This window comes from Herpailurus yagouaroundi, unplaced genomic scaffold (assembly GCF_014898765.1).
Source record: "Herpailurus yagouaroundi ecotype Mexico unplaced genomic scaffold, PumYag 141, whole genome shotgun sequence".
NCBI classification, from domain to species: Eukaryota; Metazoa; Chordata; class Mammalia; order Carnivora; family Felidae; genus Herpailurus; species Herpailurus yagouaroundi.
Genome location: NW_024412396.1, coordinates 24,329,417 through 24,353,115, shown reverse-complemented (window position 1 = coordinate 24,353,115; position 23,699 = coordinate 24,329,417). Strand labels below are relative to the sequence as shown.

The 23,699-nt window shown below is 34.6% G+C and overlaps 1 protein-coding gene and 1 pseudogene across 2 annotated transcripts in view; one reads left to right on the top strand and one right to left on the bottom strand.

Moving 5' to 3' along the window:
• The window catches only part of MDGA2 (MAM domain containing glycosylphosphatidylinositol anchor 2), an 860,340-nt gene that overhangs the window by 528,865 nt on the left and 307,776 nt on the right, over positions 1-23,699 (top strand). For both annotated transcript variants that reach the window (XR_005790861.1, XM_040477059.1), the window contains exon 4: positions 13,962-14,158. Coding sequence is in view for 1 of the 2 variants with exons in the window: in XM_040477059.1 (XP_040332993.1) it covers positions 13,962-14,158 (197 nt within the window). In the remaining variant the exon portion in view is untranslated. The remainder of the gene's footprint in view (positions 1-13,961; positions 14,159-23,699) is intronic.
• Positions 2,189-2,330, bottom strand: LOC121032540 (uncharacterized; annotated as a pseudogene).

Below are 23,699 nucleotides of genomic sequence, written 5' to 3'. Positions count from 1 at the left end.
AGTAATTTCTCTGACACTGACAGTAGTAACATTTTTTTTTTTTTTTTTTTACATATATGTCTCCTGAGGTAAGGGAGAGAAAAGCAAAAATAAATTGTTAGTACAACATCAAAATAAAAAGCTTCTGCACAGTGAAGGAAATAATCAACAAAACTGTAAGACAACCTGCCGAATGTGAAGAAGATATTTGCAAATGACATATTTAATAAAGGGTAAGTTTCTAAAATATATAAAGAAGTGAAACAACTCAACACCCCAAAAAACAAATATTCCACTTAAAAATGAGAATACATGAGCAGACATTTCTCCAAAGAAGAAATACAGATGGTCAAAAGACACATGAAAAAATGCTCAACATCACTCATCATCAGGGAAATGCAAATCAAAACTACAGTGAGATATCACCTCACACCCATCAGAGTAGCCAAAATAAAAACACAAGAAACAACAAGTGTTGGCAAGGATGTAGAGAAAAAAGAACCATTGTGCACTGCTGGTAGGAATGCAAAGTGGTGCAGCTACTCTGGAAAACAGTATGAAGAGTCCTCAAAAATTTAAAAATAGACCTACCTTACAGTCCAGTAATTATACTGCTGGGTATTACCCAAAAAATACAGAAACACTAATTCAAAGGGATACATACATCTTTGTGTTTATTGCAGCATTGTTTGCAATAGCCAAATTATGGAAGCAACTAACATGTCCATCAATAGATGAATGAATAAAGAATATGTTATTATATAATGTTCACACAATGTATATTCCACACACACAATGGAATATTAGCCATTAAAAAATCATGAAATTGTGCCACTTGAAACAACATGGATGCAGCTACAGAGTGTAATGCTAAGTGAAATTAAGTCAGCCAAAGAAAGATGGTTTCATTCATATGTGGAATTTAAGAAACAAATACATTAACAAAGGACAAAGAGAGAGAGACAAACCAAAAAACAGACTTTTAAACTACAGAGAGCAAACTGGTGGTTACCAGAGGGGAGCTAGAGGGGGAGATGGGTGAAATAGATGATTAAATAATACACTTAATCCTGATGAACATTGAGCAATGTCTAGAATTGTTGAATCACTATATTGTAAAACTGAAACTAATGTAACACTGTATGTTAACTATACTGGAATTAAAATGAAAAAACTTAACAAAAGTTAAAAAACTTTAGAAGATGCAATTTATGTGTAAGTAGATCTGTAAGAACAAAATTTCAGATAACGAGTCTAAATCTTATAGATAGCTTCACTCTTTTATAAATGTGCCATTTTGAGAACTTGGTGTCAATTACTCATTTTTTGTCCTTTTTTTTTATGGGCTAGCAGATAAAATTAGTCATTAGACAGAAAAAAATATGTAGGGAAAGATTTGAAACTTTTCTTGTCATCAGTACTTGCACATAATTTCTCATTGATTTATCAAATGGTGCTTTTTTTATTGATACCTACAGAAAGTGCTACAAATCTTTGACATTGATGCTTTATTTATACTAAGGTAACTTGTGCTTGATTGTTGATATATCTAACAATTATTTAATAAGTTTTTCTTTTTTGTAACTTCAAGGCAACCTAATTTTATTCAGGTTAGTTAGCATTATTTATTGTTATGTATATTCATCCTATAGCTATACTACTAACATAAATTCTTACCCATTAAATGAGAAATAATATACTTGACTAGCTTTAGTGCCTCCAAGAGTATTGAGTGGTTATTTTCCTTGAGAAAACACAGTCAGATTTTTTTTATGCATAGGATTTTTAAGATTTCTAGCACTTCCCAGAGGGGAAGATGACATCCAGTGCGGTATTTAGTATGTCTGCCATCTGGGTTTTTAGATTCATTTGGTTTAATTCAAAGATTAAAGACAGAAAAATTGGACCAAATGGTGGAATAAAGCCCTGTGGAAAACATGCCTCTGCTGTGATTATTTTTGAGATTAATTGATTCTTTAACTTGTAACTATATCCCGTGACTTCAGTGGCAGTTAATAACTGATTAACCATGAATGTGTAGATTAATTGTGCCATTGCATGCTGGGAGATGAGTTAACTCTTTTATGTAACTAGAGTACCCCAGTTTAAGTGGAGAGTAGACTAAACAAATGCTCCCATGCTTTAGTGAATCTTATTTCAAACAGGACTATCTAATATATAAGCAATAATTTTGAATTTTTTAAGGAGAAAATCTATGCCTTCATTAAAAAAATAGGGAGGGTGTAAAAAACACTTCCAAGTTTTCTAATCTAAAAGATTGGAAGCTTGAATAAATACTTAAAAGCAAGGATGCACTACACTTGATCTTAGCCAAAAGGCCAAGAAACGATAAAAAACAAGGATGCACTATTGATAAATCTTAAATGATGTTGAGTTGTAAAAAATCTATATAATTATACCATTAAAATAGTTCACATATTGACCATTTTTATAAAGCTCCCTATTATTATTTTTTTCCTTATAAATTCCTAGCTCTTTGCTATTGGGACTTAAATATATATCTCTCAGCTTCAAGGAAAACAAAACAATGAAAACAGAGCAGGACTCCTATGATCAAGTGCTGTCTTATAGCTACTCCTCTAACTCGTTGTGAAAGCCAAGTTCCTTGAAGATTCATATCTATGAATCTTTCCATATTTTTACTGGCTTTCAGTGCTTTAAGGCACAGGAAAATGCTATCAGTTCTATTACTCCTCTGACACAACTATGATGAAGGCTACCAGTAACCTATTTCTTGCCAAATTTCAAGTCACTTTTCAGTTCTATTTTTACCTTGATTCTTTTCACCATTTATTCTGGTTTCTAACTCTTCCATGGCAATGGATTGACCTTTTAAATTTATTTTGTTTCCCATTGATTTGTTTTGTCTCTACCCTCCTCATCACTTTTTCAGTTTTTTTTTTCCTAATTCTTTCCTTCTTTTTTCCTCAATTTGGTGTTGCCCATGCTCTATCCTTGAACCTTCCCTGTCTTCATTCTGCACACTTCTTGAATGGTCTCATCCCTCACATAGCATATTGATGACTCACAAATCCGTATCTGCAACCCAGACTTCTTATTCTTCTTAATGTATAGTCTATGTGCCTTATAACTAGTAGAGCAGTAGGTGCTTGACATTTGACATGATTTAAACAAAACAGGTTCTTCATCTTCCATAATCTCCTGCCTTGTCTCCTCTGGCCAGGAACAGGTTTACTTTATATTTTATTTCTGTTACAGTACCTTCTACCCAACTGCCCAAGCCAAGTCCTTGTCTCACTCTCTTCTTTCTCTCAGCTCTCTATTTAATCAGTCACCCAGTTCAGTTCATGCAAGTTTCTAGGATTAAGAAAGGTAACTTATATCACCGTATATATTTTTGTTTCTTAAAATGACTTTAATTTGGCAGTTGCTGGCATGTTTATTTAGCCAAAGAGAAAATCTCTAGAAAATTATCTCAGCTAGACAGCAGTAGCTATTCTGTTTATGGGGAAAAACTAATTTCCCTTAGATTATTTTATGTATGGGTAGCCTTGCTAAAGATTGACATTGATCATATTAACTACAGATTAATCTTCTTTGTGTTAATACATTAGATCATTATAGAATACTTATGTCCATTATGTCAGGTTGAAGGAATACAAACATGACTAAGATATGGATCTTATATGTACATAGAGATATATATATATATATATTTTATAGAAATCCAAATTAGTTATGTCATTAAAATATATTTGAAGCAAGTATTCATATCAAATCATATATCAGTTATTTATATTATTTCATAAATGAGAAGAATTTTGTCCTCTCTTAGATAATAAAAATCATATTCTCTTTACTTCAAAGAATATTTTGCATTTGTCAATGAATACTATCTTTACATGTTTTAATTTCACATACTCAACCTATAAATTTAAAACAAATTTATTTTAAAGAGAATAAATAAGTGTAGATAAAATATGTTCCATAACAGAAAATAGTACAGTGTGTTTTTGCAATATCATCAAAGCTACTTAGTATGAAAACTGAATATTAAATATAGAGAGAGATCTTATGTCACTTAAACTATATATAAAGATTGAAGAAAATTAGAAATGATAACTTAAAGGTCCTTGGATAAAACGTATAGCAAGTGTCCTTCTAAATCCTGGGTGTGAAAGTTGTTGACTTTCAAGTTAATCTCTCTCATGAAATTATCCTCAAATGGAAAGAGCTACATAACCCAAGGTGAAGCCTTCTCTCTAGGGAAGCCCTAACCCAGTGACTAATCAGTGTCCTTTATAAAACAACTTTTTGGGACAACTTCAAGTCCATTGCAACTCTAGAGCTCCTTCTGGATCATCTTGAGACTTTGTAGTGATGCATCACAGTTTAACTCCTCCCACTGCCTAATCTTTCCTACCTTTAATTTTTTTTCAAGCCACCATAAAAATTGTTCCTAGGGGCACTGCTCAAAAGTTTCCTGAGTGCATGTCTTCATCAAAGACTGTATTTTCAAGGAGTCATTCTAGATGGTCTGAGGAAATAGACTCTAAAATAGAATGGTACAAACATCACCCATCAGCCCACTAACTTACTGACAATGAGGACCCCATTGCTGGTAGTAGGTGGACCACTGATAGCTCTTGAATGCTGTAGTGGTGAAATTGTTAAAACCCCTGATGTTGAACAAGGATAGGTACCAGTGGAATGTAATGCACTGTGAATACACTATCTCTGGCTTTTGTAGAATTCAGGGGAAAGTTATTAATAAGCATGATGGAATATGTTTCTCATGGATTCTATTTATGCAGTGGAGAAAAAGAATGCAAGGCTGAATGTAAATAGTCATGAATTGGAGGTGATGATGTGTGAGAATAAGAAGGCTTTCTTCCCACAATATAAAGAAATGTTCATCTTCTTAGCCAGAGGTCATAAAGGCTGAAAAAAAAGGCTTAGGATTTAATTAAATATATAGCTGAGCTTTACAGAAACCTGAATCTGTAGCCCTGACAAGTCAGCTAAACCAGTGTCTGACCCCTGCTTCAGAACAAGTGGTACTCTGATTTGCAGGGCTGGGGGGAGGGTTGGAGTACATTTGGGTTAATGATCTCAGAAACCTTGAAACCTAGTTCTCCATAAACATTCTGGGCCTACAGAAATGGTCTGTTCCTCCTAATTAAGGGCTTTTATGTCCATCTTCTTAAAGATGGTTCGGAAACTTCTTCCCCCTGAGGATATACCCTCACCTCCATTCCTGGCCTCCAGATCACTATATAGGGTCAGCAGATGACATCATGTGGCCACAGAAGTATGTTTACTGGTAAGCGTTGGGAGAGTATGTATGGAATTGGATTCTGAGACTGCTGGATCAAGTGGGATGGAGAATAAGATTGAATAAGTTTGGGGATAGAGAATACATAAGATCAAATGGGGATAGAGAATAACAGTTTATTTATATTATAGTATTCTCCCATGATATAAAATTTAGCATCTTAGCAAGGATAGCAAGAGAGAGTTGCTGCTGCCAGATAGCTGTTGGAAGCTTGAGGAAAGCAAGCATTCCCACTAAAAGAAGTATAAATACCAGAGCTGCTGTGCATACAGTAGAAAAAGGTGTCAAAAGACTCAGATATGTGAACGTACTAAAGTGAATATACCAGTTAGAGTCCAGAAAAATCATTCACTCACTATCATCTGTATAAAGGCTTCAAGGACACCCCTAAAGCAATAAGAATGTGCTGATGACTCAGATGCAAGCATCATTGAGAAGTTCCTAGGTGCCTGTTCTCTGTAGGCAAATGTTGATAGCAAGAGATGCTAGTACAGAACTGAACTGCCTGATAGGAATGGAAATGTCAAGATCTCAAAATAATAGAATCTAAGTGGCAGTGCTTAGTTGTCACAAGCAAGGTGGGCACAGTTATTTTAATGAGGAGCTAGTTAAAATGCACCCAGGGCTCTAGACTCACAGGGGTCCTGGAGACCAACAATAAAATATAGCATTGCATAGAGCAAAATAAGTGGACACTCAACAAAGGTATTATCCAGTCTATGCTATTAAAGAAATCAGGGGTGCCTGGGTGGATCAGTGGGTTGAGCGTCTGACTCTTGGTCTCATCTCAGGTCGTGATCTCATGGTTCGTGTGATTGAGCCCCATGTCAGGCTCCACACTGACAGCACTGGGGATTCTCTCTCTCTCCCTCAGCATCTCCCCTGTTTGCACTCGCTCTCTCTCTCTCTCTCTCTCTCTCTCTCTCTTTCAAAATAAATAAACATTTAAAAAAATCAGAGGGATGATCAGGAGGCTGAATATGGTCACATAATAAACAAATAATGGTTTCTTGCCTAATTGTTGCAACTGAGGTAATTTTCAGACTTTGAACCCTTTGAAGGGGAGACTAAGTCACTAGAAAGAACACTACAACACCACAAGAAGTGTATATAGTAATGATTCTCAAAATTCTTTGTTTAAAGAACCTATATCCACTTCCTTAAATAACCATTTTCTAGGAAAAGGGGACTTGTGAAACATTTTGAGGAGTGTGTTACACAGGATCTAAGTTGACTTTGATACCTGATATTCTACAGAATTATCATGCTCTTATATCATTGGAGTTGGGCATACAGGTACCAGGTAATAAATGCAGTTGTGGCCCATGGCTAGCTCACATTGGGTCAAACAATCCACAGATCCCCCTTGTTATCATTTATCTCATCTCTAATTGTGTAATTGGGATGGACATATTTTCTAGTTGGCAGAGCCTCCATATTGATTCCTTGGCTTTGGGGATAAGAGCTGTCCTAGTGAGAAGGCCAAGTTGAAGCCTCCAAAACTTCCCCATTTTTTAGGTGAGATTAATCAAATGTAATATTATATCCCAGAGGAAATACCACAGATTGATGCCATCTTTAAAATCCTAAAAGATATGCTGGTGATGGTCCACCTCACACTCTACTTACTGACAATGTTGTCTCCTGATGAAACCAGAGAGATCCCAGAGAAAGATAATGGACTACCACAAACTCATCTAGGCAGTGCCCTTATTGCAGCTTATGCCAGATAAGTTCGTTTTGCTAGAGTAGAATAACATGGACTCAGATACATACTGTGTGCCCAGTAATATACTTAATGCGGTCTGTTTCATTTCTGTTAGGAAAGATAATAATAAATAATTTGCATTCACTTGAGACAGACAATAGCATATATTGGCAGTCTTGCCCTAAAACTAAATTAACTCTCATACTCCTTTTCATAACATCGTCCAAAGAGATATAAGCATCTGGATATTCTGTTGAACTTGTTATTGTTCCACTATATCAATGGGATTATGTTGATTAGTCCAGATAAACAAGAATTGCTAAGTACATTGGATATCTTGGTAAGACATGCATAATCCAGAGGATTGAAATAAGCCTATGAAGATTCAGGGGCACACGGTATTAATAAAATTTTAGAGATCCAATTGTTGTATCTTACCAGGATGTTGCCTCCAAAGTAAGGCACAAATTATTGCATCTCACAATTCCCATCCTTCGGAAGGAAACACAGTGCTTGCTAAGTCTCTTTGGGTTCTGAAGCATATTTCACACTTGTAAATATAATTTCAATCCATTTATCAGGTGATTTGGAAGGCTTCAACTATAGACTTCAACTGTGTCTCAAAGTACGAAAGGGTTCTGTAGTATTCCCATGCTGTGATGTAAGTGACCCTGGTGCCTGAGTCACATAACCCAGGAAAATCGATGATATTAGATATAGCAGTGCTAGAAAAGATGTGTGGTTTACAGTAATACTAATAGGAGGATTATAAATTCAATTTCTAGGATTGTTAGTAAGATCATGCTTTCTTCAGTTAAGAATTATGCCCCTATCATAAAAATAGCTCCTAGTATGCTACTGGGCATTGGTAGAGATGGAGTGTCTGAATATGGAACATCAAATGACCATGTGGTCTGAAATTCCAATCATACATTGGCTTTTGTCTGATCTACCAACATTAAGCCATAAAATAGTTGAGACCCATCAGTAGTTCATCATAAAATGGAAGTAGTAAATTCAGGAGGAGGCAAGGCCAGGGCCAAGGGCCCAAGTAAGCTGTACAAGGATGTGCCCCCATGGCATCTATCAGTTTTACTGGCTCCTCTTTGTCAGTCTATATCTGGCCACATAGAGGGTCACTTATATGTTGATGGTGGAGAAAAAAGGCTAAGCTTTTGTGATAGGTCAGCTCAGTATATGTATGCAAGTCAAACACTGGACTGCTACTTCACTAGAGCCCCAACTCTGGGATGTCCCTGATAGACAGGAATGAGGAAAAATATTCTTAATGGGTAGAACTTTGGTTTGGGTAGTGTACCTGGTCAACCACTTTGTGTGGAAAGAGATCTGTTTGAGTATGTTGTTGGACCTATTATTATTGTGGATAATTATTGAATGGATATTATTGAGGACCAAAAGTTACCCACCACAGAAGAAACACAAAACAATGAAGTAGACAGAGTTGTGAAGACGGTTGTTAACAGCCAGCTTCTGTCACTGGCCTCTCATAGGTAGCACAACAGGCTCATGAATAGGATTCCCATAATGGTAGGGATAGAGGTTATGCATAAGCTTGAAACATAGGTCCTCATCCATGAAGGCCAATCTGTCTACTGCCACTATTGATTATCTAACCTGGCAGCAACAGGGACCAACACTTGACACAGTAAAAGTACTGCCCTTCAAAATCCCAACCAGTCCCTTGGTGGCAAGTTGGTTACATTAGACCTGATTACCCGAAAGTAACAGTGCATCATTTTGACTGAACTTAACATGTAATCTGGGTGTGGATGTTTATGTTGACCTTAGTCAGCAGCAACCTTACCCAAGGACTTTTAGAATGTTGTATTCACAACACAGGGTCCTACCTAACCACTCATGGGACTAGAAGCACATTTTGCAGCAGTGAAGATATAGCAGTGAAAACATTGCCATGGGATTCCTTGGTCATATATTCTTTATTACCTAAAAATACCAACTTACTAGAGTGATATAATGGTCTTTGGAGGGGGCATCTGAGTCTCAGAGAGATAATGGCTGCTAAGAAAGGGGTGCTATTCTCTAAGATACAGTACACATTCTAAATCAATGATCATTATTATCTAATGATTTTTTTTTTTCTATAGAATACATAGGTTCAAAACCAAGGAGTGACCCTACTTACTAACATCACATTCAGTGTCTCACTTGGGGAATCCATGTTTCCCTTCCAACTCTGGGTTCTGCCAGTTTAGAAGTCCTAAGTTCTCAGAAGAGGAAAAGCTTTTATTAAGTGATAGATCAAGAGCCCCATTAATCTTTAAGCCATAGCTGCTACTCATTTACTTTAGGTTTCCTATGTTAGGAAACAGGGAATAAGAGGAGTCACCATCCTGGAAGGAGTAACTGACCCTTATGGTTAGCTGGAGGTAGGGATGTTGTTACACAGTGAGACAGTAAATAATGTTTGATGCCCAGTTGATCCACTTAATCATTTCTTGGTCTTCTCTTGACCAATTTTGGTGGTAAACATCAGTAATGTGCATCAGTAATGGCTTGAGAAGGACATGGTGACCTGGTGCACAAAATCCTCAGTGAGGAAGGGTTGGTAACCTCAGTAAGGGAATCTACTTATACCAAAAGTTGTACTAGCCTAGGATGAGAGCAATTTAGAATGATAATAGTAGAAAGAGATGACGAATATCATCTCACCACAGTTTCTTTTGACAGTTTTCCCCAGAAAGGTGACTAACCAGAATCCTGGAGTAGCTTTTCCCAGATAGAGTGAATTATCATAACTAGAAAGTGGATGTGAGCAGATGCTGTATGCAGCAGCCAGATCCCTTCCTTGATACTGAAGGACTCATTCCTCCAACTGCTGAGAGTTTTAGCAGCTGATGGCTATCAGCTAAATCTTTCTTTAGAAACCACCCTGGGTGCAGTTGATTTTGGCTCTTGATTTTGGCTCAGGTCATGATCTTTAAGTCCTGAGATCAAGCCCTGAGCCCGCCCCTGGCTCTGTGCTGAGGATGGAGCCCATTTAGGATTCTCTCTCTCCCTCTCTCTCTGCCCTTTCCCTGCTTCAAGCCACTCTCCATCTCTCTCTTTCTCTCTCTCTCAAAATAAATAAATAAACTAAAAAAAAAAATTAAAAAAAAAGAAATTATCCTAAACCTAATAGAGCTATCCCTCCCAAGGTCATGCCTTCTAGGTGGGAGTAGCACAGAGGGAAGGACTGATTGAGGAGGAGAGGGTGGGTATATAAACTTTAGTTCCCTTGCCTTAGGGCAGGACAACTGTGAGAAGACCTCACAGCTCCATCACTTCTATAGAGCTACTGAGACCTTTGTTATAACTGCTGTAGCTCAACTCTCCTCCCCAACAGTCCTAAGTCTGTCACTCACGTGTTGATCTAGAAGGTACTTCTCAATATACTTCCTGCACACATACCTCTCTTTTAGAGTCTTTTCCAAGAAACCTGACCTACAACAAATACTCATATTCAGTATACATTCACTAAGACTATATAGAGTTTATGTTAAACATATGTACTGTTTTAAGTGATTTATATGTATATGGTAAAATTGTATATCATGAAGTATGTTTATATATGTATAAATATAAACATACCCCCCCACACATATAAAATATATTTTTTTAGGAATGTCATTGTTTGACTTTCTAGAACATGACTTGTCTTTGTTATGTTTGTTTTTAAATAAAGAAATATATATATATTTATAAGTAATATATTATATTATAATACATTATATTATAATATAATAATATATAATATATAATTATATATATAATACATATATGATATATATATCATGATACATATAATACATATAATACATATATGATATATATATCAATGATATATGATATATATATATATATATATATATATATATATCATTTAGGAGCTTTGTGAAGTAGAAGTTCCTAAACATGGGTGAATCCAACAGATAATTCTGCCAATACAATGTTCAGTGCACATTGTCACAGGATTGGATTCTCAGAAGGCCAGTGACCCGAAACTTACATAGATCAGAGAAGAGCATGTTTAAATGTTTGTTCAGGTTTGGTCTATTGACACCATCACCTAACAAGAAAAGAGCTAGGGATATGTCAATAAATGCATGTTGGAGAGTACAATATTGTTAACTACTTGGAGGCCTGGGAGTATCATCGTTGTTGGCATTGATTACCATCCACTTGTTTTGTCCCTAAACTTTCTGGCTTCAGAATTTTGTTTTTACAACATAACACAGATCATATCTCCTAAAAATGAGATAGGACTAAAAGAAATTATGTTTTGTCTAAGAAAAAAAAAATAAGTTGTTTACAATCCATTCACAATACTTTTTTTTTTCAAGTCACTAAGGCTGAATTCATATAATCAATCTCCTCTAAGGATTTGATTTGTATGTGAAGGACTAATCACCAAGTAAGCGAATATTTGATAGATTCTCAAGACCTTTAAACATTTCATAATAATGATGCTGGTATCCCTAAGTACACTGACTATTAAAACCAGATGGCATGTATCCTTGCACAGCTAATAGAATGAATTTAAACTGAAAGTTCCTTCAATTTTACCAAAGAGCAGCAGTTGTTCTGTAAATTTATACTACTAAAATTAGAAGCCTTTGAGGTAGCTGTGAAAAGATTCTAATGTTGGAAAAAAAAAAACTCAGAATGTTGCAAAACTAGAAATTTAAGTAGGGCTGTCAAGCAGTTCACATTTGGAAAAACCATTTTTAAAACTGGGGAAATTTGAGAATTCTGTTCTTTGATTCCTTAGGGCTGCTATTACTTCATGACTTTTGTTGACTTTTATTATTTTAATGCATCACAAAGAATCTTTTTAAAGAACACTGCCTTTTAACTATTCTGGGTGGCATATGCTCACACACCTTACTATTCTTATGTTTATTTAATGTATATAATATATAACATAATAATATATAATATGTATATAAATATATAATATTTACAAATATAATAGCTTCTCTTCAGTGTTCACATGAAAGTATTTGTCTTATAGAAAAAATTGGTAGTCTGAACAAATGGCAAAATGGCATTTTTGTCTATTTAAAATGACAGTTTTGTGCATTGTGAATTGAGGTAAAGGTAAGAAAAGTATGTGGAATTAATGGAAGCCTAAATGAAACCCAATAATGATAATAGTAGTAATAATAGCTAATTTTTATTGAGCTTCTACTATGTGCCCAACGCTGTGAAGAGTAACTCCTTTAATTCTCCAACAACTTTAATTATATAGTACCATTATTATTCCCAATTTATTGGTAAGGCAATTTAAGACCACAAAGATTAAGTAATCTTTCAGGTACAAAGCCAAAAAGGGCAAAGCTGGGTGAAATTAATATTTAAACACAGTGAAAGTTTGCATCATACTTAGTAAGTATATACTACGTTAATATTATTAGCATTTGGAACCAAGAGCATGTTGTTGTTTTGGGTTTTTTTTTTTCCCTCTTTTTTGTTGTTGAGATATAATCGACATATAGCATTATATCAGTTTCAGGTATACCACACAATGATTTGATATTTGTGCATATTGCAAAATGATCACCAAAATAAGTTTAGTTAGCATCTATCACCATGCATGAGGTACAGATACTTTTGTGTGTGTGATGACAACTTTTAAGATCTATTTTCTTATTGACTTTCAAATATGTAATACAGCAAAAAAAAACCAAAAAAAAACCATATAATACAGTTGTTATTTTAAAGCAAGTTTACCTTCTAATTTCTTCTTCTCTTAATTAAAGAAACTGGGATATGGTAGATCAGGGGTTGACAATCTATGGCAAGTTGTGGCCCGTGAGCCAAATCTGTCTAGGCACCTACATTTGTAAATAGTTTTACTGGGACTCGACAATGTTAATCAACCATTCATTTAATTAGCTGTCTTTGACTGCCTTCACACTATGATGGTAGGGTTGGGTAGTTGAGAGAAAGACTCTATGAACCCAGGTTCATACGAAGATTGTATGAACCCATGTGCGTACAAAGCCCAAGGTATTTATGTATTTTTTTTTCCAGAAACTGTTTACTAAACACTGTGGTATATATCCCTTCTTTAAGATGCATGTAAGATGGCAAAAATTTAATCTCAGTATCCTGTAGTAGAAATATTAATGCCTTTTAACAGTACCTTCTGTTAGCACATTTCAAATTAGCAAATGTAATCTGGGAAATAAAATCTGAGATGAAGAAAGAACTTAACCTAGTTTAAGATCATATTTTCTCGGGGCGCCTGGGTGGCTCAGTCGGTTGGATGTCTGACTTCGGCTCAGGTCATGGTCTCACTGTCTGTGAGTTGGAGCTCCACGTTGGGCTCTGTGCCTAGAGCCTGCTTCGGATTCTGTGTCTCCCTCTCTCTCTGTCCTTCACCCACTCGTGCTCTGTCCCTCTCTGTGTCTCTCAAAAGTATATGAACATTAAAAAAAATTAAAAGATCATATTTTCTCACTCTAAAGATGATAATAGTTTATAAACATAATTTTTTTATTTAAATATATCTGTTATAAATGTTTAGAAAAGATGTTAAGGGATTAAGGGAAAGAGTCTGTTGAGCCGCTTGATATTTCCCTGTCCCTGTTTCATTGTTTTGGCTAATCTCTTGAATTGAAGGGCCTTGGATTCTGATCTCTCATGGAGCTCTGTTCTATGCAGCTGTTAGAAAGTGTTGGAAATATGCAAAGTCATGTGTACTATCTCAACAAGTAGAAATCTTAAAAAATAGCTCTATTTGTTTTTACTGCCTATCATTGGAATTTTCTCTAAACAATTTCAATAAACTAAATGAAAAAAAGGAGTCTAGTGATAAGCAGTAAAACTGATTATGAAAATGAACCTTTGGTTAGGTTTCGTATGTGTAATACTTATAAAAGCCATGTAACTCATAACATTGTCACTTGGTTTATTTTATTTTTTGTTTTTTAGATTTGGATGACCCAGTAGTAACTGTTCATCAAAGTATAGGTGAAGCTAAAGAACAGTTTTACTATGAGAGAACAGTGTTCCTCCGGTGTGTTGCCAGTTCCAATCCACCTGTACGGTACAGCTGGAGACGTGGTCAGGAGGTGTTACTACAAGGATCTGATAAAGGAGTTGAGATTTACGAACCCTTCTTTACCCAGGTAGGAATTACTAATAATGTTAAAATGCTTTCCTAATTCAGGTAGCTTGTAGTATTATGTTTATTTGAAAAGAGTGTCTCCAAATCTGGCCTTGTAAAAAACACGTTCTTGGGCGCCTGGGTGGCTCAGTTGGTTGTGTCCAACTTTAGCTCAGTCATGGTCTCATGGTGTGTGGGTTCGATTCCCATGTTGGGCTCTGTGCTGACAGCTCAGAGCTTGGAGCCTGCTTTGGATTCTGTGTTTCCTTCTCTCTCTGCCCCTCCCCTGCTTGAGCTCTGATTCTTTCTCTCAAAAATGAATAAATGTTAAAAAAAATTAAAAAAAAAACAATATGTTCTTGACTGAAAGATAAGGTAACTCAAATAATAAAATTTGTTAATTTTTATGTGATAGCTAAATTTAAAATGTTAACATTTGAAAAAAAATCAAGTATCCTAACTTGTATTCCTTTATCCATAGGTTTACCTAGGTTTCATTATATAGTACATAATTGTACATTTGATGACTGCTTTGTTTTTTGTGGAAAATATTTCTTAAAGGGAGAAATTTTGATTTTTCTCTTTTCAATGGTAAATACTTTTAAAGGAATAAAGAAATGTACTTGAAATTCACTTAACTTTGGTTGTAGGAAAAAATTTCTAATTTCTTTTGTTCATTTTGGGTTTTGAATTAGTTTAATAATAGAGCCTTAATTATGTAAAAACTGAAATTTCTAATGGGTCCTCAACTTATTTAATAAAAAGAAAAATCAAATTAATTTCACATAGAGTTAATGTAATGTGAAATATTCTTCTATAATGTATCGAGTGGAGAATTAGTAATTCTTGAGGAAGACACTAAAATTTGAAAGAATATTTGAGTGCTGTTATTATAGAGCTTTTCTGGTTACTAGAAAGGAATACAAACCTAATTAACAAAGAAAAATAATTTTTAATTAAAAAATGTCTATGGAAAATATTCAAAATAATTGTGACTCTGAATAATAAAGAGGGATTTGACCATTTTATATGAAGCTTCGAGATATTTTGTGACCATAATTAGGTCAATATACAATTAAATTTTATATATTATAAATATTCTACTTCTAAATATTAAAGATAAATACATGTTTCACCTCTTAACTCCCTATAATAACAAAAGGTCATCCTGAGTTTGTAAATTTCCCAACATCTCATTTTTCATCATTAAATATATTTTCCTATTAAACCGTTTCCTTAGTAAACCATTTACCTGTAATATCTGAGTTCTGACCTCTTTCAATTAATATAATTGCCAATGTTTAGATATTAACTGTGGAAGAATGCATAATTGTACAAAAACATCTGAACACACTATGTATACTTACATATTGCTACTTGGAGGTATAGAACAGCTTGGGACTTGCCAGGATACAAACTTCTGAAAATCATTGTTGCACATGTGTTACTACCATGACACATTGTTGAAGCCTGTTTTAATTTGACCCTCTCCTGACTCAGGCTATTATGATATCAGTTGCTTTCTGCCAAAAAGGAAGTTCACAATCTCTCCATTCATTCAGCACTACTGTAATTCATTGTTCAGTTTTTACTTAAATCATTTTTTTTTCTTAATTAGAAAATTAACAAAATATTTCTTAGCAGTATTTAGTTGCTTGGGTGGCCCTAAGGTTTAGAAATCAGATAAATGATCATCTACCATTTTTATTTTTATTTTTCTATTGTCAGTGTTTTTTTTAGAATATGTACGTTGTCTTTTTTTAGGTTTTTATGCTAATTCTAGTTAGTTAACATACAGTGTAATATTAGTTTTAGATGTACAATATAGTGATTCAACACTTCCATGCATCACCCTGTGCTCATCACAAGTGCCCTCCTTAATCCCATCACCTATTCCCCCATCCCCCCACCCACCTCTCCTCTGGTAACCATCTGTTTGTTCTTTATAATTAAGAGTCTGTTTCTTGATTTCTCTCTCTCTCTCTCTCTCTCTCTCTGTCTGTCTCTCTTAGTTTTGTTCCAACTGCATGTTTGTTTTGTTTCTTAAATTCCACAGATGAGTGCAGTCATATGGTATTTGTCTTTCTTGGACTGACTTATTTCGCTTAGCATTATACTCTCTAGCTCCATCCATGTCATTGCAAATGGAAAGATTTCATTATTTTTTATTCTTTTATTATTTATTCTGCATATATCACATTATATATATTCCACTGTGTACATTAATATATATGTATACAATGAAATATATATATATATAATATGTATACAATTCCATTGTATACATATTAATGTACACAATGGAATATTATATATTGGGCTGCTTCCTTATCTTGGATATTTGAAATAATGCCACTATTAACATAGGGATATCCCTTTGAATTAGTGTTATTATATTCTTTGGGTAAATACCCACTGGTGTGATTGCTGGGACATAAAGTTGTTCTGTTTTTAACTTTCTAAGGAAACTCCATACTGATTTTCACAGTGGCGGCGTCAGTTTTCATTCCTACCAGCAGTGCATGAGTGTTCCTTTTTTTTCACATGCTCACCAACACCTGCTGTTTTTTGTGTTTTTGGTTTTAGCCATTCTGATGTGTGTGAGATGATTATGGTTTTGATTTGCATTTCCCTAATGGTAAGTTATGATGAATATCTTTTCGTGTGTCTGTTGGCCATCTCTATGTCTTCTTTGGAGAAATGCCTGTTTCTGTTTTCTGCCCATTTTTTATTTGGATTGTTTTTTGGGTGTTGAGTTTTATAAGTTCTTTATATATTTTGGATACTAACCCTTTATTAGGTCATTTCCAAATATCTTCTCCTATTCCGTAGGTTGCCTAGAATGTGTACATTGTTAAGAATTAAACCAACAACATGTTTTCCTCTAGAATCTTGTGAAAAATGATAACATTTACAGATACAAAGGTGATACTGTATAGCTATTTCTTGCCTGTAGGTGGGTCTGATCTCTTGGACATGAACACATGGGCCATGTCCACCTTTTGGAAAAGTATATATACTTCCAAAATAATTAGGAATTTGTTTTAAAGTTATTAAGCAAGCACAAACTTTTCATTCTTTTGAATCTGTTGCTAGTTTCTGTTACCAGCTCTAAAAAAACATCTTATAAGAGTTCTCAGACTAATAACTAGTGATTCTTCCTTTTAATAATAACTTTTATTTTCTCTTCTTTATTTTCCTTCCTCCATTCACTTAGGAGAAAACAACTTTTTAATTTGAACATTTCACTACTGATACTTTCTTGGATATGAATATCAGCCTTTACTATGAAACACAGGCTTTCTCTAAGGTGGCTGTGCTCATAACTCTGCTGTTTAAACCATCTGAATCAGTTCTCTTAAAAGTATTTAAGACACAAACAAACTTTTCTTGCAAATTATGTGTTGTGGATTCACCTGCTTTAGTTGATAATTACCAATAACATACAGCTTAGCTCCTATTTAAAGATATCCTTCCTGGGGTGCCTGGGTGGCTCAGTCAGTTAAGAATCCGACTTCAGCTCAAGTCATAATCTCACGGTTCGTGGGTTCAAGGCCCGTGTTATGCTCTATGCTGACAGCTCAGAGTCTGGAGCCTGCTTCAGATTATGTGTCTCTCTCTCTGCCCCTCCCCCACTCGTCCTCTGTCTCTATCTCTCAAAAATAAACATTAAAAAATTTTTTTAAAAAATGAAGATGTCCTTCCTGCCTTTGCTTATTTGACTGTGTTGCTTATCTCTCCTTCTGAAATAGCTAATATGTATTTGTATGTGTCCAAAAAATTCATGTTGGAGCACAAGGAGTATGTCAATATTTTTGTGTTTTGTATGTACTTAACTTGTTAATATCAAACATGTTTTGTAGGCCAAAAACTGTTTGATAGAAACTCTCAAACAGCAGCATATAGAAATTTTAGTTCTTACAGCCATAGAGAGTGTGGGATTTTTCATAGATAAAATGTTATCAGTGGTTTTACTCTATACTCCATGGTATATACTGTACATAGGCCTAATATACACAAGTCCAACTATATCACACAACTTCCATGATCTCTCCATGGAATATTGGAATAGCGGAATAACTGGCTGCCATGGTTTATTACTCCAGACATCTGACTGATTATTTAAAAATGTAAATCTGATCAAATATATTTTTCTTCTTAATCCCTCCAGTGGCTTCCAAATATTTCAAATAAATCCAAATAATATATTGTGGTCTAGATCCTATTTGACTTTGCTCTGCCTTCTTCTCTCTTACTTAATCTATACTTCACGCACTGTTCTGGTTACACCATCCCTAGGTGCTAACCTTGTCTATCCCTGGGGTCTCCATGTTATCAATTCTTCCTCCTATTTACTTAGATAACATGGCAGGGGTCTTAACACTGAAGACTTTATCACCTCAGAAAGTCTTCCCTGGCAGACCTTTGTGAAATAACATGTCTCCCTTCCACAGTTACACTTTTCCAATACCCAGTTTTATTTTATTTTATTTTTCTCATAGCACTGAATCCATCAAATTATCCCATTTGTGTGTTTGGACATAAACTCACTAATTATAGAGTCTTTATCTTTTCAACAGCTCAAACGCTGCCTGATGCATGGAAGATTCTCAATAAATATGTGTTAAATGTTGAGCCAGCACTTCCACGGAGATGTCTGGATTTCTAGCTATGGTGTAAATAAAACTGAGTCCAAGTTACTAGTAACTCTTGAGTCACTCTCTGTAATTCCATCCCTCTTTACCCATTAAAGAAAGCTTAGTGAAATGTGAATGAGAAAGATGTTATAATCAAATCCATCTTAATGTATTTAGTTTCCAAAGTGTTGATGATTTTCTAGTTACAGTTTTTAATTGATTTCTTGTCTGATTTCGTTATATCAGAAACCTTACTCTGACCCATTTTAACCTTTAGAAATTAACCTAGACTTGCCTTATGCTAAGCCTGTGGTCTACTTTCATAAATGATATATGTGCGCCCACACACAAGAATGTGCACTTCGCAATTACTGTGTTTCAGATTGGTCACATTTGTTAATTGTGTGTTCAGATTTCCTTTATATTTTCCAATTTTTCTGTCTGTTCTTTTAAAAACTATTTAGAGAGGATAATGTCTATTAATATGGCTGTAGAGTTGTCTGTTTTCAATATTTTCATTATATATATTTTGAAGGTGGGGCGCCTGGGTGGCGCAGTCGGCTAAGCGTCCGACTTCAGCCAGGTCACGATCTCGCGGTCCGTGAGTTCGAGCCCCGCGTCGGGCTCTGGGCTGATGGCTCAGAGCCTGAAGCCTGTTTCCGATTCTGTGTCTCCCTCTCTCTCTGCCCCTCCCCCGTTCATGCTCTGTCTCTCTCGGTCCCAAAAATAAATAAACGTTGAAAAAAAATTTTTTATATATATTTTGAAGGTATATTATTAGTACAGATATAGAATTTTTATAACTTCCTAGTGGATTATCTTAGTATATTATTTTCCTGGTAGATTATTGTTAAGAGTGTCCATTTTTACCTCTAAAAATGCTTCTTGACTTAAAGCCTCTTGTGTCTGTCATTAATTTAACTACACTAGCTTTTTAAAAAAACTTTTTATTTAAATTCCAGTTAGTTAACGTAGAGTGTAATGTTAGTTTCAGGTGCACAATATGGTGATCCAATACGTCCATACATCACCTGGTGCTCATCACAGCAAGTACACTCCTTCATCACCATCACCTATTTCACCCATCCTCCCCTCCCCCCCCCCCCCCCCACTCACCTCCCCTCTGGTAGTCATCTATTCTCTATAGTTAGGAGTGTGTTTCTTGGTTTGTCTCCTTTTTGGTTAGTGTTTGGTTTATTTGGGGAGTGGAGGGAAAATGGTAATCATCCACCTCTTTTACTTGCATATTTTACGTGTTGTTATGTCACTTGTAATCAGTATATGGTTTCATTGTGTTAAGCTGGTGAGACAAATCTTAGTTTTTACTATATTTAATCCTTTTTTTCTACATGACCCACCTATTATCTTTTATTTATCTCTCTTCTTGTCTTCTTTTAAATTTGTCATACATTTACTCCTTTATTCAACTAGGAGTTTTAAATTATCTTAATATCTTGTATTGGTTACCTTAAAAGTTACACCTTGCATCTTTGATTATTACTTGATCACTTCCTTAGTAGTGAAAAAAACTTAGAATACTTTAACAATATTTACCCTTTTGTATTTCATGTAATTTTCATCTAGTATTTTAATTCTATGTATATTTTTAAATCAACAAGATATTAGTATTTTGTTCTTTGGAGCAATCATTATTCATTTATATTTACCAGCTTTTTTTCCCATTTTGAGTTAATTTCTGTTTATGGTATGGGGGAATGTTTGAGGTTCATTTTTTGCGGATGGTTATACATGGGTTCTAGCACCATTAAAAAAAAATCATTCACCACTGAATTTCTTTGACACTTAAATTGAAAATCAGTTGGCCCTGTGTATTAGGGTCTATTTCTGACCTATTAATTCTGTTTTATCGACTTATATGTCTGTCTTTATGCCAATACCACACTGTCTTAATTACTGTGGCTTTATATAACTCTGGAAATCAGAAAGAATAAATCTAACAACTGTGTCCATCTTTTTTAAAACTGATTCTGATGTTTTGGCTTTGCATTTCCACTTAAATTTTGGGATTATCCTGTCAATTTTTACAAAAAGTCTGATAAGGTTTTGAATAAAGTTATGGTGAATCTGTAGATCAGTTTGAGGAGACTGCTATTCAACGATGGGTGACTGATATTGGCAATATGTTATAATCAAGCAAAGAAAAACTCGATCTGCCTCATTTAAAAAAACTATTCATTTTTGAGAGAGGGACAGAGAGAAGGGGAGTGGGGAGGGGCAGAGAGAGAAGGAGACAGAATCCAAAGCAGGTTCCAGGCTCTGAGCTGTCAGCACAGCAGGGCTTGAACCCAATGGTGAAATCATTACCTGAGACAAGTCATATTCTTAATGGACTGAACCACCCAGGCACCCCAATCTGCCTCATTTTGATTTTAGTGCTTTGTCATGTGTAAATTTGCTTTATAAATAATATGAGATTATATGTAAAGTTTTTCAGCCAATTTTATTTAGATACATCAACTTTTGAGAAACAGCTTTTGAGTCTCTTTATATATATGTATATATATACACACACATATATACATCATAAATCCATAAGAAGTTGGCCATTTATTTAATAAATTCTGGAGAGTTTCCTAAAAAAAAAAATTATGTTTCAGGGGCCAGGTGTAGATAGCCACCTTGAAATTCCAGTGTTTCTTTTTTAATGGGCATAGTAAGTTTACTTTTAGGCAGGAATCACAAATGCAAATGTTCACTGAGACTAATCTGGTAACGTATATAAGTAAATCTTCCTGGTAGTATGAAAATAAAAAATGGCGAAGCTTGCTATGTGTGCATATGTTGCAAAAAAAAAAAAAAATACACTGCCTTTTGCCAGAGTTCTGTATTTGGGCCTCTGGGCTGCCATTTTGAAGCTCGGGCTCAAGTTCAGGTTACTTCAGGAGGGATGTGGTGGTGTATATGATATTATTACTAGTGTTATATAGCTACAGAGTAACCAGGATTTCTCTAAAAGTTTTGTTGAGTGAAAAAAGTAGAATTGATATGTTGAGGATTACAGGGCTGGGATTTTTATAATACAGATGAACATGATATAAGGCACATTTTTGCCTATGAATCTCCTTGATGGTAGACAGCGTCCTCATTTGTATTTTTCTAACCTCCTTGGAAATTTGGAAGGACTGTGAATTATGGTTGACCAGCAGTAGAAAGCAGCAAAATAAACTTAGCTTGTGTTCTTCATTTTTATAATGATAAAATATGATTTTTTTGTAAGTTCTAACTTACAAAATTATGATTATCCAGTTGTTTTTCTGTACATTAGAAGATCAAACCATACATTTCTAAGTAATTATCCAGAATTGTGTTATTGAATTAAAGGCATGACTTGTTTTGGTACGTATCAAATTTTCTCTAGATTTAAAATTAATTTTGTGTTGTGTCCTTGAAATATTTCCCAAGATATATTTGCCTTCCTATAATGGCTTTGGTATTTTTAATGAGATAGGAATAGTGTTTAATTTTCCTGTTGCTTATTGTGCTAGTTTTTATGTGTGCATTTGTGTGTATGTGTGCGTGTATATATATATATGTATATATATAATTTTGTAAATGTAATATATATAATATATGCATATTCACTTAATAAATATATGAATTTAATAAATTCTATATATAAATATAGATATAGATATAAATATAGATATAATTCTTTGGTGTTATTCATTTCTTGGATGGTTGTTTCCCATCACCTACCATGTGTACTTTATGATGAAAAAATTTTCCACATTAACATTGTTTGTATTGGAATAATTCAATAATACTTTAATTTATTTTCATAGATTCTGTAGCCTTGTGGCTTCATAATGTAAATAAGATCCAGTTATTTTTTTCAAATTTTTTAATGTTTATTCATTTTTGAGAGAGAGAGCATGAAGAGGGGAGGGGCAGTGAGAAAGGGAGACACAGAATGCTAATAAGCAGGCTCCAGGCTCTGAGCTATCATCACAGAGCCCAATGTGGAGCTTGAACCCACAAACCATGAGATCATGACCTGAGCCAAAGTTGGAAGCTTAACTGACTGAGCCATCCAGGTGCCCCAAGATCCAATTACTTTAACCAAGATCTACTATGTGCAAGGTTTGGGGAACTCTCTTCTAGAGATATAGAGGTTACTAGGCATGGCTCCTCCTCTCCTTACTTTGTTGATATGTGTGGGAGGAACTTAAGGTAAATAATGGTTATGATACAAAGTAAACATCATTCTTAAAATAGAGGCAAACAATAATGCCACAGAGAGAGCATTCAAGATGGAAAACAGTAGTACCTATAGTAATAGAGAAGGATGACAATATCTCCAAGATTGACTGGAACAATAATTGGTAAAGGTGGGGAATAGGTGGACTGTAAAGCTGGAACACTACTGGGACCATATTGTGGAAGAATTCACATTACAGATCATAGTCTGCTTATTTTTTAACATTAGAAAATCATTTTTTTAGGATATTTATGTTTTGCTATTCAGTAGTGATTTCTTGTTTTTATTAAATTGAATTTCCCCATTCATATTAAGTTAATAACTATATCAATTTGAATAAAATATTTACTTCGCCATCCTATTGAGAGAGAAAAATCTTATTTACACCTTTTTATATAACTCATGATACTGAGGTGAAATTGGTCTGAGTTTCTAAGTCTGATAGAATTCATAAGAATGTAATGTAATAAGTTTAAGAGGAATAATTATACATTTATACTTACACTCATTACTGAAGGTGTAAGCTAACATATTGTTGTCAATTCATAAGTTCATAATAAATTAGTCATTAGACATGGAAAAAATGAGTGTGAATAAAAAGATTTTAATTTTTTACTGATACCTGAAAGTAAGTATTTTTAAAATTTCCAATTTCTTTGAAAAGAAAATGTGTTTCTTTTACTAGAAATGGTGCTTGATGCCAGGGG